The sequence below is a fragment of the Lepidothrix coronata genome, unplaced genomic scaffold, assembly GCF_001604755.1.
Source record: "Lepidothrix coronata isolate B3197 unplaced genomic scaffold, Lepidothrix_coronata-1.0 Scaffold55, whole genome shotgun sequence".
Lineage (NCBI taxonomy): Eukaryota > Metazoa > Chordata > Aves > Passeriformes > Pipridae > Lepidothrix > Lepidothrix coronata.
In genome coordinates, this window is record NW_016690235.1 from 477,754 (window position 1) to 493,528 (window position 15,775).

Below are 15,775 nucleotides of genomic sequence, written 5' to 3' on the forward strand. Positions count from 1 at the left end.
AGTTAAGGCTGTACCAATACAAATTTTAAAAATTGAAAATAACAAGTCACACTACAATAGTAGCAAACATTGTACAGACACTGAAACCAATCTCTAATGCAGCAGAACCAGACTTGTTAAAGATTATCATAAGGGAATAAAAATGGAGGTGAAGTGCAATGAAGATCAGAACATCTCTGGAATTTACAGATCAGTAACAGTGAATGTCACACTCCAATAAGAACAAACATTCTTTTCAAAAGCCTAATTATCTGACACCTAAGCAGGAGAGGAAACTCATAAACACTATTTAAAAAAGAAAAGACCTCTTGGTTTTACTTTATTTTAATTGAGGGCACTTCTGTACTCAAACACTAAAAGAACATTTTCAAGAAGACAACGTGGCAGACAACAGTACAACACGTTTGTTTATTCTATCCCCATTAAAGAACAGTGGAGTGTCTTGAAGAAGAAAAATACGTCACAACAAAAAAACCTGTTCTCAACTAACACAAGTGACAGACAACTTTGTTGACCATATTGGTCTTCACCTGTGAAGGACCTTACCCTGTATGAAGTTTGCTTCATAAAAGTACACTGCAGATATGGCAATATGACATTTATATGCATCAAAACTTATCCAGCTGATGAGTAGAAAAATTACCAGCCTGCAAACCTGTTGGGGATCTGAGGTTCTAAGTAGATTATGATCTTCCTTCATTTACAGCAGCAAATCCTTTTTGCTTGTTTTTCTCCTGTTGCTGCGCAAGCACAGAAATAGGGTAATTTGAGGACAATGGGGTTGAACAGGTAACTCTGAAAATGGACTAGTTAACAATATTACTCACGTTTTCAGAATATGATCCAGTAATGTCTCCCTTCCCCCAAGATATTCTACATTTGCAGAGCTTAATGCATTACAATGCATAAAAATATTACTTCACCTTAATAGACAAGTATATATAATCTGCTCTGTATATAATCTCTCAAATGCAGGAGCAAGAGATCTGTGTAAGAAGGTGCCCTGTGTACAGAAAACTGCATTTGGAGTGGAAGATAAGTAGCACCGCTCACGCTAAAATCTCTGCTTTAAATAGCTGATTACAGCTGGGGCTTCCAAAGGGGTCTAAAAAAAGCTAAGCCCCCAAATTCCACTGGGGTTTGGATGGATAATTCTTTCCTGGATCCTTTCAGCAGCACAGGATAAGCTATTTAACAAAAAAAAAAAAAAAAAAAAAAAAAGAAAAAAAAGCTGATCCTGCAGTATAATGCACTTTNGCTTTAAATAGCTGATTACAGCTGGGGCTTCCAAAGGGGTCTAAAAAAAGCTAAGCCCCCAAATTCCACTGGGGTTTGGATGGATAATTCTTTCCAGAGAGGAAATTTAAACATAGGAAAAGTGATTTAAAAAAAAAAAAAAAAAAAAAAAAGAGAAAAAAAAGCTGATCCTGCAGTATAATGCACTTTAGACAAAAATGCACACAAGAGGAAATACAGAACTGATAATATGGACGCTATGTACATGGAAGGAATCACTGTGATTGGAAGGTGGTATCTAAAGCAACATACCATTAGTATCACCCAGTTTGTGTCTTGAAACTGATGCACTGTGGTGAAAAGCAAACAAATGCAACTAGAGACTCCGACATGCTACAGGACGGAGGCTAAATTCTATTGCCAGGCCTGCACCTGTAGAACCATAATGGCATGTCCAGGGTGCAAAGTAGGAATAAAGGACATTGATGGCTTTTCTGGCTCAAATCTAAGCTGAAGATAATGCAGATATACCTAGCTTCAAATGGAATAGAAGATGGGGAAAAAACAGCTGCTATGCTGCTGGAGTCTGACTTTTTTAATAGACTCTTTTCATAGAAGTTAGGAAGATCAATTGGTAAGACAATTAGTGCAATTGGTGGGACCATGGAGACTCAGGTCTAGCTATAAATGGAAGAAATGCAGGATATAAGAACATGGCTTGAATATTTAATATTAGGGTCACATAGGCAGGAGTTCTGTGGAGTCAAAACTCTTCACTCATACTAGTAGCATGTGTTCACATGTAAATAGCTACTAGACAACCATAACAATGGAGAACCACATTGTAACTGGTCTCAGATGGTTCTGGTCTAGTAAAATGAGCTTGAAGAAGCTTCCAGTTTTTTAAAGGACAATAAAAGGACCTAACATTCCTGAAAAGAGCTCAGTTCCCTTCAACAGACGGGAACTGAGGCACTGGAAGAGGTTTCTAATCCCTTGTGGAAAGTTTTAATCTTCAGCTGGGGTTTTCAAATTCATCAGTTTGTGGGGTACTGACTTGCAACCTATTACAAAGGATGATTTTCAACGTGTTCTGTGTGCTTCAATATTGCTTTTTGCAAATGTCCTTGGTATCACAAAAAGGAACAACTACACTGAAAATTTTGGCATACATTTGTTTGGTTGTTTGGGTTTTTTTGGGGAAGTTTTTGACATCACAAAGGCGGTAATTTTTCCTGCTTGAAGACAGAGAGGACTTTAGAGCAATACTGCTGAGGATGAATTCAATGTACTCTTATTTTCCCAAACATGCAGTTTTTCTGATAACCTGTTCTTTTTGATTTGAAACATTTTTTCAAGACATGCAATGGACTTTAATCTCTCAGTAGAGACAGAAAATTGATGGTCAGTCTTTCCTTTTTTCCATACAAAACACTGTTTTAAAGACCAGCCTAGGTACAGTGAACCATGCTGGGAAACCAAGCTGGGAAATGCACCAGAGAACTGAATATCTCACATTTCCCTCCTGACTGTTTCTATTGTATGTTCAGTAGGATACAATTTCAGCCTGTCAAAATCTTATCAAAATGAATGCATATGAGTGTGTACATTTGCTATACTGCTACATTCTAGGCGGAGGATTGAAGGAGAACTGAAAATGCAACGTCAGAATTTTGATAAACAGGGCTTTTCTGCCATGTTCTTAGAAAAAAAAATGCCAAAAATCTTGGGCTTGATTTTCATCCAAGTCTCATTTGGCAGGAATGTGTGGCTTCAGCAGAAGCAGAACAAACTGGAATCCACCACTCGACCAGGCTAACTCTTGTCAGCTCATGGTGCAAGAACAGAGGACTGCTGCCATTAAATGGCACTTTAGCATGCTCTGCAATGACTTGAAAAGGCTTGGCTATTCACTGGATCCATCACCAACAGAAACATTTGGATACTATGCATTCCCTCCAGCTATCGGACTGCTGCTGCAGGAGGTGTAGCAGAAGAAGATGGCTTCTTTTCAGCTCTATTAAAGCTTTCTTTTTCTCCAAGTAAGAATCATTAAGAATATACTTTAAAGAAAGATGGAGAATTAAATATTATTTTTTCTTCTTTTTCCTTTTTGTTTTTTAAACTTCAAGCTGGTAAGTGATCATCTGTGCAGAAAAAGATATTAGAAGTTTGGCATCTCCCATCTACCACAACATATTGATTCCTTCTACAGAAGGCACTAAATACTGTCATAAAACAAGAAATGATCAGCAGAATGCAGAGTTTTAGCATGACACACAAAAATCCTGCTAACTGCCACAGTTTCATAGTACAGTTTTCACTTACCTAAAATGGTGGTAATTATAGCAGCAATGGTTAGGACTTTTACAAGTATCACATAAATACACAAATGTCAGAACATTGAGAAAACATGCAACATTTCAACAACAACATCACTGAATCACACAATGCATAGAATTATTATTATTATTATTGTTATTATTATTATTATTAGGCAAGACAGTGAAATTTTTTTAACAAAACAAAAGACTTAACAAAAACCTACTTTCTTACAAACGATTCTTAAAAAAAAAGTTTTAAAGTCAGTGAGTGAGCATTAGCCTTAGAGGTTTAACTCTAAGAATGGATTGGTCACTATGAAAAATTCACATTGTTAGGTGGAAATTTGGTTATGTTTAAGCAAAATATGTTTTTCAACTGCTATTTTGAAAGAAACAGTGCTAATCTTGTCAATTTACAAAATGGCAGGAAATACATTCATGTTAATAGATTAGAAAGATTAAACATTGCATGCAGGGAAAGATAAAAGCCTTGCTTTAGCTGTTTCTCCTAGCACTGCTCACCATGAGACCAAGGGCTGTCATAGTAAAAATGCTTTTCGAAGTCAGAGTTAAACCCTGAAGACAATTTAAAAAAATGGAAATTATTTTCTAATTCCAGTGTAAAACAAAGTAGGATATTAAAGGATAAGGATTATGCCTGCCTTCTTTAATAAAAAAAGACAAAAACTTCCATTGTGTTTACCAGGCTTTCCCACTGCCTTTCCACTATGTTTGTTGCACTTGGATATTCTGCCACTTCTTTTTCTTCAAGTCTGGAATATTTGGTCTACCCTGACAGGTCTCAAGACAACCCTGAGACACATGGGTCACATGGACAAAAGCAAGCACTGACAACACAACAGTGTCTGAGGGATGTCCTTTCCTGCCTACCTCAGGAAAGCTTCTGTTTCAATGGGGCTAGTCCTATGCCTGGAGGGAAGTGCAATAATAGCCTGAGCTGGGTGGGAGCAGAGGGCACGGGATGCATTTCCCACAGCTCTCCGCAGAACTGGCACCAAATTCTCTCTGGCAGCAACACCACTCAGCTTGCCATAAATAGGTGCAAAATCAGGTTCTCACCACTTCCTTCCCTCACAGCTTTCAGATTCCTTTAAGATATTTTTATCTGCACATTCTGAATGCTCTGGATACTTCTGCACCTGCACTTCCTGTCCATGCACCCAGCCTTGGGTAGAGCAACCCTGTCTTTCAAGTTTCTCACAGAGAAAGCTCCTGAAGAAGGCAAAGCTTGAAAGATCTGAACCATAAGCTCCAGGTTAAAAACAAAGGTCTCCACAGAGCAATTTACACTGCAGTCATCATTCAGTGCACCTTCAGTCTCAGAGTCACTAGGATACTTGTCTCCCTACCAAAATCAGTTCAAAGCTATTTACTATTGCCTTGCCTGCTATATCCACCACAGGAGATACCAAGGTAGTGTCTCCTGCATTGGCTTGTTTTCAGGCTGGAAATTTACATACAGTAAGTGTATTAAATGTGTGATAATAGAAGAGAATGAGGAATCCTGGCAGGAGCAATGCAGGGCAGACCAGGGACTACTTAGGGCTACACAAGATGCAGGCCAGCTGAGAACATGCTCTAATGGTAAGGAGGGCCATCTCAACAAGATTACAGCCTTCAGGGAGCAGATCAAATTGTAGGCATGAGGAATGTCAGAAAGCTGTCTTTGTTCACAAAAAAAAAAAAAAAAAAAGGCAGCTGAAGTGGCAAAGATAGTATCTGTAAAATTAATTTTAAGAGTTTTATTTTCTAGTGTAGGAATAATACAATATTTTTGTTCTGAACATTTTGCATTTTCTTGATGTTTTTCCCTTCATTTGGCTGTTTTGTTATTTTCTTGACACTTACAGACTGTATAAAACAGTACTAATGAAAAAGAACTCGTACATGGATTTCCAAAGCATTGTTTAAAAGAGCTAAACACCTCTTCTTATTCCCACTGAAACTTTGTCCCACTGAATTTCAAAGATAGCACCTACCTCACCAGTATCTTAAATACTGTGAAAGAAACCTCTATTAATTACAAAAGATCAAATTGAAATCTGAAAAGGTATATGGGTTTTTTCAGATACCAGTAACTGCTGTGTAGTGAATGCTGAGCACACAGAATAAAAGATTAGCCAAAAGCATCCCAATCCCTTTGAAACAGTAAGTCCATTTCCAGCACAGAGATAACAACTCATTTAGTGGCATTTGTAGAATAAAATAAAAAGAATTTTGTCTGCATTACCAACTAACATTAACCAATTCAGTGAGAAAACAGAGGGAATAAATTAATTGCTTGAGACAGAGATCCATCAGTTCATGTAATGAGAAAATTTTATACCAAAACGATCTTCCCCCCCATCAGAGTAGGTATTAAAGCTTTAGACATCACCACTGCTTCAAATATGTTCCAGTGAGTGGATAGTGTCAAACTTTTCAATAAGCTCACAGGTATGTCTAAGCTGTGGGGCTTTATAGCGTTTGTAAATGCCTCTCTGCTGCTTTCAGGAAGAGTCAAAGTGCTGGGGAACAATGTCAGCAGAGCTTCACAGGACATCAGCCAGAGAGCAGTGTGGAAGAACTGGCACAACCTGGTTTGCATGAGTGAAGCTGGAAGCAGTGCAACCATGCAACTCACTGGAGGCTCAGAGAACCCCAGCTTGTCCTCAGAATGGCCACTCCCTTGCTGGCTGAGGTTACACTTCTGTGAAAGAGGTGGAGCACTGATTCCTGGGTGGTAGACTTCAAAAGCTGTTGAGGAGACACGGCACAGCTTCACGTGTTTGTCATATGCTGTCCATGGGAAGGCATCATCATTTAGTTGTGCTTAGAGCCTTCCACCTTCTTGTCTTGCAGATGCCCAGCTGATAGCCATGTCCTTGGCAAGCTGCCCCCAGGCTCTTTGGAGAATGGTGCAGTGACATTCATGCTGGCTCTGCACAGAGAAAACAGATGTGCTGGGAGATACCAGCTGATGATGCAGTACTGTCCCCAACCACCAAGGCATGACTCAGCACATGGCAACCATCACCAGAAAGTACAGATCAAGTTTTGTGGCGAGAAATATAGCCATACTTTACATTGGATGACGTCCTCTCTCCATAGCTTCTCAGCACTGAGTACAGATTCAGCACACATAGGAAAGCACAGAAAGAAAAGACACATCCTACCCCAAAGAAGCCATCTCTTCATGCTGACATTTAGCAAAGAACCCTCATTAACAAGTACAGACCCACTTCCTGCCATGTTTCATAGTGAACAGCTGAGTCTTTTTCTTCCCTAACCCAGAGGCATGAATTGGCTCATTTCAGGAAAATCAAATTATATTCCTGTGTCCTCTAAGTTCTCTTCTTTAACACACATTCCCACTGCCTTTGGAAGTTCAGGGAGTTGGATGGGCCCCAACACCCTGTTGTCTGCACCATGTGAGATGAACTTCTCTCCCTGACAGTGAGTCCAGAAGTTGAGTACTGTTGAGGATTCAGTTGTCTCAGTCCTATTTTAACGATGTCAGTGGAGGGCCAAACAGCACACAGATGTGGACCAGGTCCTCTACACAGGAGCAAATTTAATCTCATGTCATGACTTGAAAGCTCTCTCACATAAAGCAGAAGAGGGAAGGAGAGTGCAAGACATGCAAGCCTCCAGAGTGCCCACATGCAGTATCCCACAACCCCCACACACCCAACGCGAGGTGGGCGACCCTGAGCACATTATCCCCAAAGCACAAGGTCACTTGATAGGCAGGGAGGGAGCTCTCAGCCAAGAGCTGCCTTGCACAAAGTTGTCACCCTGTCCCACAGTGCAGACACCAGGAAAGGGGAATATTAGAGGATCAGGGATGGTGGGAGGAGCAGGGATGTTGGGGATGAGGAAGACCAGTCAGTCAATTGTAGTCACTTGCAGCTTACTGTGAAGGAATGATCAGCCCATGCACTGCACATGCTAGTCAAGTCAGTCAGTGCACTTATGGGATGTATTCAGACATTGTGACAAGAAAGGGTAAATATGAGCTGGACCAGGAGGAAACCTACTGTAACCAGAATCATGGTGTCCTTTAAGGCTGTTTCAGTCCTCAGGGCAGCCCAGGCTCTAGAGTGACACAACACCTGCTCTTTCTGATCCCCATCTTACCACCTTACATCGCTTGCACAAATAACAGAACAAGATCCAGTCACAAACATCTGAGACACTGACACACAACAGTACAACGCTGCTTGCATCTCATTCTCTACACAGCTTTCTAAGAGGGCAGTGATGCTGTAGCCTGAATAACAGTGCACAGTGGCTTCTAAAAACAAAACAGCTTGAAAGTGTTGATTTTTATGAAGGAGAACGTGCAACACGGACACTGATTTCATTGTTAGATTGTCCTCTATGTCAGTAGCCCTGATGCTGCTATCACAGAATTATTTGTATTGTGCAAATGAACAAAGTATGTGCTGTTATTTTACATATTCCTTGGAATTTAGTTTACATTGTAGTTCGTGACAGTATTTCATTCTCCTGCTCTTAAAAATACATTTTGTTGCATAAATATATTTTTTAAAATAAAACAGGCAGTTTGCAACACCCAGATATCAAAGATTTTAGTTCCAACTACCTGCATGAAGACATGTAATACTGTGCAAACCCACAATATCATAAATACATGCATGAGTGACTAATAAAACAGAGCTTAAGCCACTCAAAGTGCCCACAGCTCTGTCCATCTACATGTGCAATCACGTGAACAGATCCAAATGCATGTATTGTGCACAGCTGCATCCAGATCAATCCGGTGACATCCATATATAATCCCCATGTTTGATTCTTGTTTTGGCGTTGTGAGAAGGCCACGTGGGAAAACCAGCACAAACATTGGTGCAGACTCCTTTGCACTGTGTGCAGGTCTCTGCTTTGGCACTTTGCCTCTTTCTTAAGTTCAAGGCCAAATTTTGCTCTTGGTAGCACTAAGCAAATCTCCCGGAAGCTTGTAGATAGTTCACAAGGCATCAAATACATCTGTAAATAACTCAGAAGAGTCTCAATCTGCATTTATCCTTTTGATGGGTTTCCAATGGGATGCAGTAGCCGAGCCAGGCCGATGACTCTATGATGCTGGTAGGCGAACACCATCCTCTGTCTCCCCAACTGGCTTTGCACCTGTTTTTTACTAGATCCAACTCAGTATGTTGGCAGAAAATTATATGACTTCCCCCTTTTTTTGCTGTGTTTTCTGCTGGGCTACTGAATTGAAATCACTCCCTGAAGAGCTCTAACACCAGGTAAAAGAAAGGTGAGTGGCACAAAAAAAAGAAAGGAAAAAGAAAGGAGAAAAGCAAGCCCCCTTTTGGAGCCAGCTACCCCCAGCTCCAGGAAATCACAGTCTTACAGCTGGGCAAAAGCTCAGCTTTTACTTCAGAGTATGATGTAGCCAGGAATGCAGCCAGCTACCTGCAGTGCCTCACTGCAGCCACCGCACCCAACCACCATCTGCAGCCTGTGCTGGACAGGGGCAGGACGGTGCTTTGCCAGCTGCCCTTGATTTCATGGTCAAAGGTACTCAGCATCAAGAGCCACGGTAGGAGACCCCAGTCCTTCATTTAGGCAGAGGGGAATGCTGGTAAGAGTTGGCAGCAACAGCCCCTGGCCATGTTGTTCTGTCTTAGCACCATGGAAGCTGCACACCGTTGTCATGAGCTTGCAATTTGCTGCTGGAATAGGTGTGATACCCTCAGTTGGAGTACTAGGAGACAATTACAAGCAACTGAGTTGTCCCCTGTCAGCTAAGCTGCAGCACCTATGACATCTACTCTTCTACAAGTATGAGACAAAACCACAAGAGTGGTTTAAATTCTAAGTCTCCCTCCCAGTGAGTTAACAACCTTTTAGGGCCTTAATACAAATGGTAATTAAATAAGCTGTAGTCACTCAATTCCTTGTAACTGTCCACAAAGGAAGACTGAATATATGTTGCATTACATGCCCTTAAAAGCTAATACATTTATTTTTGGACTATAATACTACTTGAGTATCATATCCTGGCCATATATGTTTAAATTCTTTAACAAGCAGTCTATGTGGAGCTGCCCCATCCAAATCTGCCAGGCAATCTGCAATCAGCACTAACCGTAAGTTGGAATTACAAGACATACCACAAAGCAGAAAAAACTTCTCCTATAATCACAGAATCACAGAATGGGTCAGGTTGGAAGAGACCACAGTGGGTCACCTGGTTCAACCTGCCTGCTCAAGCAGGGCCATCCTAGAGCACATAGCACAGAATTGTGCCCGGATAGTTCTTGGGCATCTCCAGTGAGGAAGAGCCCACAACCTCTCTGGGCAATCTGTCCCAGTGTGTGGTCAGAGAGATACTCCAGTCCCTTAATCATCTTTGTTGTCCTCCATTGGACCTGCTCCAGGAGTACTGAGGAGCCCAGAACTGAACACAGCACTCCAGGTCAGGCCTCACCAGGGCTGAGCAGAGGAGTTGGATCACCTCCCTCAACCTGCTGGCAATGCTCTTCCTATTGCTCCCTAAGATACCACTGGCCTGTTTGGCCACAAGGACACACTGCTGGCTCATGGACACCTACATGTCCACCAAGACCCCCAGGTCCTTCTCCACAGAGCTGCTTTCCAGCAGGTCATCCCCCAGCCTGTGCTGGTGTGTAGGGTTATTCTTCCCCAGGTGAGGACCCTGTCTTTGCCTTGGTTGAAGTTCAGACAGTTCATCTCTGCCCATCTCTCCAGCCTGTCGAGATCCTTCAGAAGGGCTGCACAGTGACGTCTCTCAGCACTCATGGATGTATTCCATCAGGGCCCATGGACTTTGGACGTCAAGTTTGATTAGGTGTTCTCTGACCCAATCCTCCTTGACTTCCAACATTCCTTTACCCTGGTATCCTGGGTTAGAGATTCCTGAGGGCTGGTCTTGTCAGTCAGTGAAGACCAACACGAAGGTGGTGTTCAGTAATTGTATCCTCTGTTATCAAGGTGACCCCTCTATTTATTAACGAGCCCACATTATCCTTAGTTTTCCTTTTGTTTTTGATTTATTTGAAGAAGCCCTTCAGGCCATCGAAATCCTTGGCCAGATTCAATTCCAATTGGGCCTCGGCCTTCCTTGTGATAATATCAAGACTATCACAATAAGCATAGATACTCCACAGCTTATCCCCCAAACAGACAAGAAAAGGCTGCTGATGTGCCCTCCTAAGTCAAGGGTATCAGAGACATTGCCTTACCCAGTGCATGTCCTGGACATCATCACAAACCATCCTAATACTCTGGTAATCAACAACTTCGGCAGCATGTGGAATTACAAAGTCATAGGAAATGCTTCTTATGACCTTCCTGTTCAAGACTCAACAGTGCCAGTCTTCTTTCTTCTGAGGTCTGTGTTGGGGTTGAATTTCAGCACTGATGTGAAGTAGCACTTCAAAGGTCTGCTTGTAGCATAGCCCATGCACAGCCTGTGATCTGCTCCTCGGAGTGAAGAGGGGCTGTTGGGCAGGGGAGGAGAGGTGGGAAGTGGAGATCTGCTGTTCCACCAAGGCCAGCTGATGCCCATCCCCATATTGCAGAACGGGAAAGGAAATGTAGGGAAGTGGGTCATATCCTGCAATAGCTGCCACTGGAAGTGCTGAGATGAGTGCCAATGGGGGAGAAACAGAGACCAGACTTTCCTAGAGGCAGGCTCCGTGGCTGAACTCTCACCTGGCACCCCTAGAGAGCTCCTTGGCATGGGATTTTCTGCACTCCAGCACATATTAAGCAGCTGCATGAGTCCTCAGTGGAAAACAGCACAGAAATTCCACAGAGAGCAGCACAGGCCTTGCAAAACTATTTTTATCTATATCACATTAAAAGCACTACTGTGGAAAGGCAAGGCAGTGCAAACAGCAATCAGATGTCTCACCTCATCTGGAAACTGGACAGCTGTCCTTCACCTTAAGCCTTTTTGTGCTTCTGTCTCCTTTACATACAAGTCAGAGTTGCCATGGCACTGAAAATCATGGACACAGCTTGCAGTCACTTCAGTAGTGTCATAATTTGGTCTCAAATTCCAAAACCAAGTTACAAAATGATGGCTCTGCAATACGAGTGACTGCTTGTGCCCACCAGTCCACTGCCTACCCTACAGCCCCGAGAGACAGTGACCAGTAAATGGGAGGCTGTAGTGCTGGGGGTTACACTGCCATGGCATGCCGAGACTCCAGGACAGCTGGCATATAGGAAGCCCAGACTTTGTACCAGCCCTGCTACATGTGGAGAACAAAGAGATAAGAGCCAGCTTGTGTCACCCGCACAAAGCTCCTGGGAGGACAGATACTTATTATAGTGGAAATCTCTGCTCTTAAGACTTTCCAGTGGCACATCTGCTATCTATTTCATCCCCAGATCAGACCTTCAGTAAGGCTTAAGTGAGGTGCAGACATTCTGCCATCTCCCTCACACACAGGAACATTTCATCCTAGCAACACAGAAAAGAGCTTTTGGGTGCCAGGTGGGTTATTTCTATTTGCTACTTTTGTTTCACCTTTTCTTTGGAATTAGTGATGATTAAAGTCATTGCACAGTTGCAGATCTAAAGAATATGAAGGATATGCAGGAATGTGAAGAAATAAAGACAAACAAACATAAAGAAACACAACAATTAAGAATCTCAAAACAAGAAAACCCCTCAGTAATAGTTTGATCCAACACCCAGGGGAAGTCAGCTGAGGCTGACTCTTTCATTGACTTCAGCAGGCAGATCACCCCAGCAGACTTGTCTAAAGCCTCATCATAGCCCTAGCACATCCTTGTGGAACTTAAACTTAAGCTTATTTACTTGAAAAGTACCATTCATAATTTTAAAGGTCAAGAACTATAATCATTCACTGAAATAGTGAATTTGTTAGTATTTTGCCCATACTTGGAGAAGAACAATCATATTGCAAAGTCAGATGTTGGAACAGCAGCACTCATTATTTTAAGGCTTTAAGGACCAAACTCTGCCTTCAGATTCATATGCACATTTTACATTGTCTGCAATGGAAATAGATGATGTGTAGCCAATTTAAATCTGTATTTCAGCTCTTAAAACTAGCCAGCTTTTAAATTCTCTATAAAATTTTTTAATTCTGTAGAAATTATTGTCCCACTCTCTATTGTTTGGTGGATTTCAAATGATGGCTAAAGACATATTTGATGCGATTTTTCTGTACACTTTGGGATAAGACTGCGGATTTTTCTGCACTGTTGCATTTCCCAGAATACTGAAAGACTGCTCTGAGTCAATAGATTTTATGTTATGTACACACAGTGACAAAATACTAACAACCTATGCCTAGAGAGATAAAATTATGTGTATGACAGTGGTTTTGTCATTATACTTTTGCATATTGTTGAGAACAACACTTTTTAGTCTAAAAACTAGCAACATTTCTGATCCAAAAAAAAAATCAACAAAAACAAAAGTTAAAAATAGCTTTTAGCTGACTTCAGGATTTTTTTAGCACAAATGAGCCTCAGAAAACATAATAAAAAACAGACAAAAAATGCTGTAAATGGTTTTGTGAACTTACATTGATGTATTTCTTATTTCTTGGTCTTGCTGATCAAGAATAAGCCAGCAGGTAAGAAGCAGCAGCCAGTGTAAAGTCTGTCTCCTCCAAGTGGGAGGCCATGTTAAAATACCAAGTTGAAAAAATGCTTTGAAACAGAATTGCTACGTAAGCCTCTCTGGGGATTTACACTCACTAATATATGTATGTTAAAAATGGTATTTTCAGAGGGTATTTTCAGTTTATCTTGTGTTGCCTGAGAACCATTTTTATCCTTTTAAAATCTGCATTTATATTAGAATCCATAAGTACCTTTCATTTTTGTATTAACACTATAAATACTATGTTAGTAATACTAAACTATTTCTGTTGACTTATTTGCAAAAAGAAAAATATATTATATATTTATATATTCTTATAAAGTGATTTAACACTGGAGAGAGGGCTATGGGGGGGAATAGTGTACAATCACAGTTGATGTGTATTATTGAGCACAAATTCAATGTTTGAAACAAAAAGGAAAAGAAAAAAGTGTTCAGGTCATATCCCTCTTTCAGGCCGTGTCAGATGAAGAGTCATAGGATGCTGACACTATGAAGTTGCCGGTATTGGAGTGGCTTGCCATGGACTGGGCTGCCTGCTGGCTCAAGTTATTGCAGATTAGCACCAGCTGGTTGCTCTGTGCTTCTGAGAGGGTGCTACAGCTCTGGTAGACACTGAAGTTGGTCTTCCGGCCGGGGATGTTGCCTTTCTCACACATCGTCTTTACCATCTTGGCAAGCTTGTTTTTCCCGAGGGCTTGGCAGTTGTACCAGTGAAGCGCGGCCAAGTTGACGACGGGTTTGATGGACAGGTAAAAAGGCGCATCCTCGTAGCGCATGGCCGGAGGGCGCCTCTGGGCATACTCCTTGTAGTCCTGCACGGGGCAGGTCTGGGGGGAGTGCTGTGTGGCATACACCCGGGAGTCCGTCCCACCTCTCTTGCTCTTGGCACTGACGTCTCCGTTGTCTGGCCCCATCCACTCCAGGTACTCCAACCCAGTCTCTGTCACCCGCAGCCGGATGTCTCCCCACTTGAGGGTAGACCCGTGGAAACCCGTGCAGTGTCCAAAGGCCTTAGTGTTGTTTAGCCACACTAGGTTCAGCAGCCCCTCAGGATTGTACCGGCTCAATAAGCCTCTTTTGCGCAGGATAAGTTCATCAGCAAAAGTGAGCTTCATGGATTTGTGTGGCTTGTTTCCTTTTCCTTTACACCTCAGCTCTATCTGCTTTTGCTTTAGAGCTTCCTGGGACCTCTTGAACTCCTTATCCCTCGTAATACTGTATCCATACCTGTGCTCTTTGAGATACCGTTCCAGTCCACACTGATAGTTGGCCAGACTGTTTGGCTCATATTCAGACCCATCCTTTTGTCTGGCGTCCACAAAGAAGGAAGCAAGGTAGGCATCAAGCTCTTTGCAGGGAATGACATAGATCTCACGGGTCTCAGAGGGGTACTTGGAGATCAGGAACTCTCGGAAATTGCGGAGAGCTGTCTGTGTGCTGCGAATGGTCTTCTCATTCTGCTCTCTGCTGAGCTCTGCTGCTCTCTCATCCTGGTCTGGAAGAAGAAGAATGGGACAGACAAAAGAAAGCAAAAGCAGTGAGTTTGTGTGATGTGCTTTTCCCCTAAACAAATCTCCTTAAAAAGGGAAAAAAATTAAAATCAATTTCACAAAGAGCACCGGAAAACATCTTTACATACCTGTCACATGTCTGAAAAGCCAACTTCAGTTTCACAAATGATGTACTAGAGTATGATATAAAACTAAAGTGAGATCCTCATGACACTGGGGCACAGTTTTGTGCGTGGAGATTTGTTGAAAACATTGAGATTACAGGTACTCTGCTTTTTAGAACAAATGCAAGGCAGAAGGATTTTCTGTAGATCCCAATGCTGTGTGCACAGCTCAGTCTCAGTAATAAACACATTCTGAATTGTTTCATTTGTGAAACCAGAGGTTGTACTGGTTTCATTTTGTTTTCTACAAAAAAATACTAAAGCATTGTATTTATGACAGTAATATTTATCTTTAATCAGGCACATATTTAAAGAGCTAAATAAATATAGCCAGAAATGTACAGTACAAAATAATGCAGCACATCCTAACAAAGGTGTTGACAGTTTAAATTACTACAGAGCAATGTGCAATTTACAAATGGACAAGAATAAAAAAACATAGTTAATATGTTTACATCTGAAGATATGGATCAAACACATGATTATATAGTCTCTCTGTGTAATCAAACTGTACCTTGACAGTGGAATTACAATTGTGACAATTTCTTTTCATTTTGCAGAAAAATCAAATTCTGGAAACAGCTTGATATTGCTCTCTACGGCTATACTCAAAGATCCTTAGGCTATACTCAAGGATCCTTATAATCAATGGCATATCAAAACACAATATTCAGATGCTACCACTGTGATAGGTGTTACTGACAGCTGATTTTCTGGCTGATCATAAAATAAGCATAAAAAGGAAAAGCCTTTAAGTATAAGTGATGTGTGTTCTTAAGGACTGTTTTCTTGGCATAAGGAAAATATCTGTTTGCACAGGGATGCAGCTTACAAGCACACAGGTGGAACTGTCACTCTGAATGTGATAAACTTTCATGGTTTTAGAAAAGTAACAGC

General features: G+C 41.6%; 1 protein-coding gene across 1 annotated transcript in view; it reads right to left on the reverse strand.

Annotated features, from left to right (window-relative positions):
- Positions 1–10,003: 10,003 nt before the first annotated feature.
- Positions 10,004–15,775, reverse strand: part of KIAA1958 (KIAA1958 ortholog) — a 53,586-nt gene continuing 47,814 nt past the window's right edge. Inside the window, exon 3 of the mRNA XM_017816464.1 lies at positions 10,004–14,698. Within this exon, the coding sequence (XP_017671953.1) occupies positions 13,653–14,698 (1,046 nt within the window). The 3' untranslated portion in view covers positions 10,004–13,652. The remainder of the gene's footprint in view (positions 14,699–15,775) is intronic.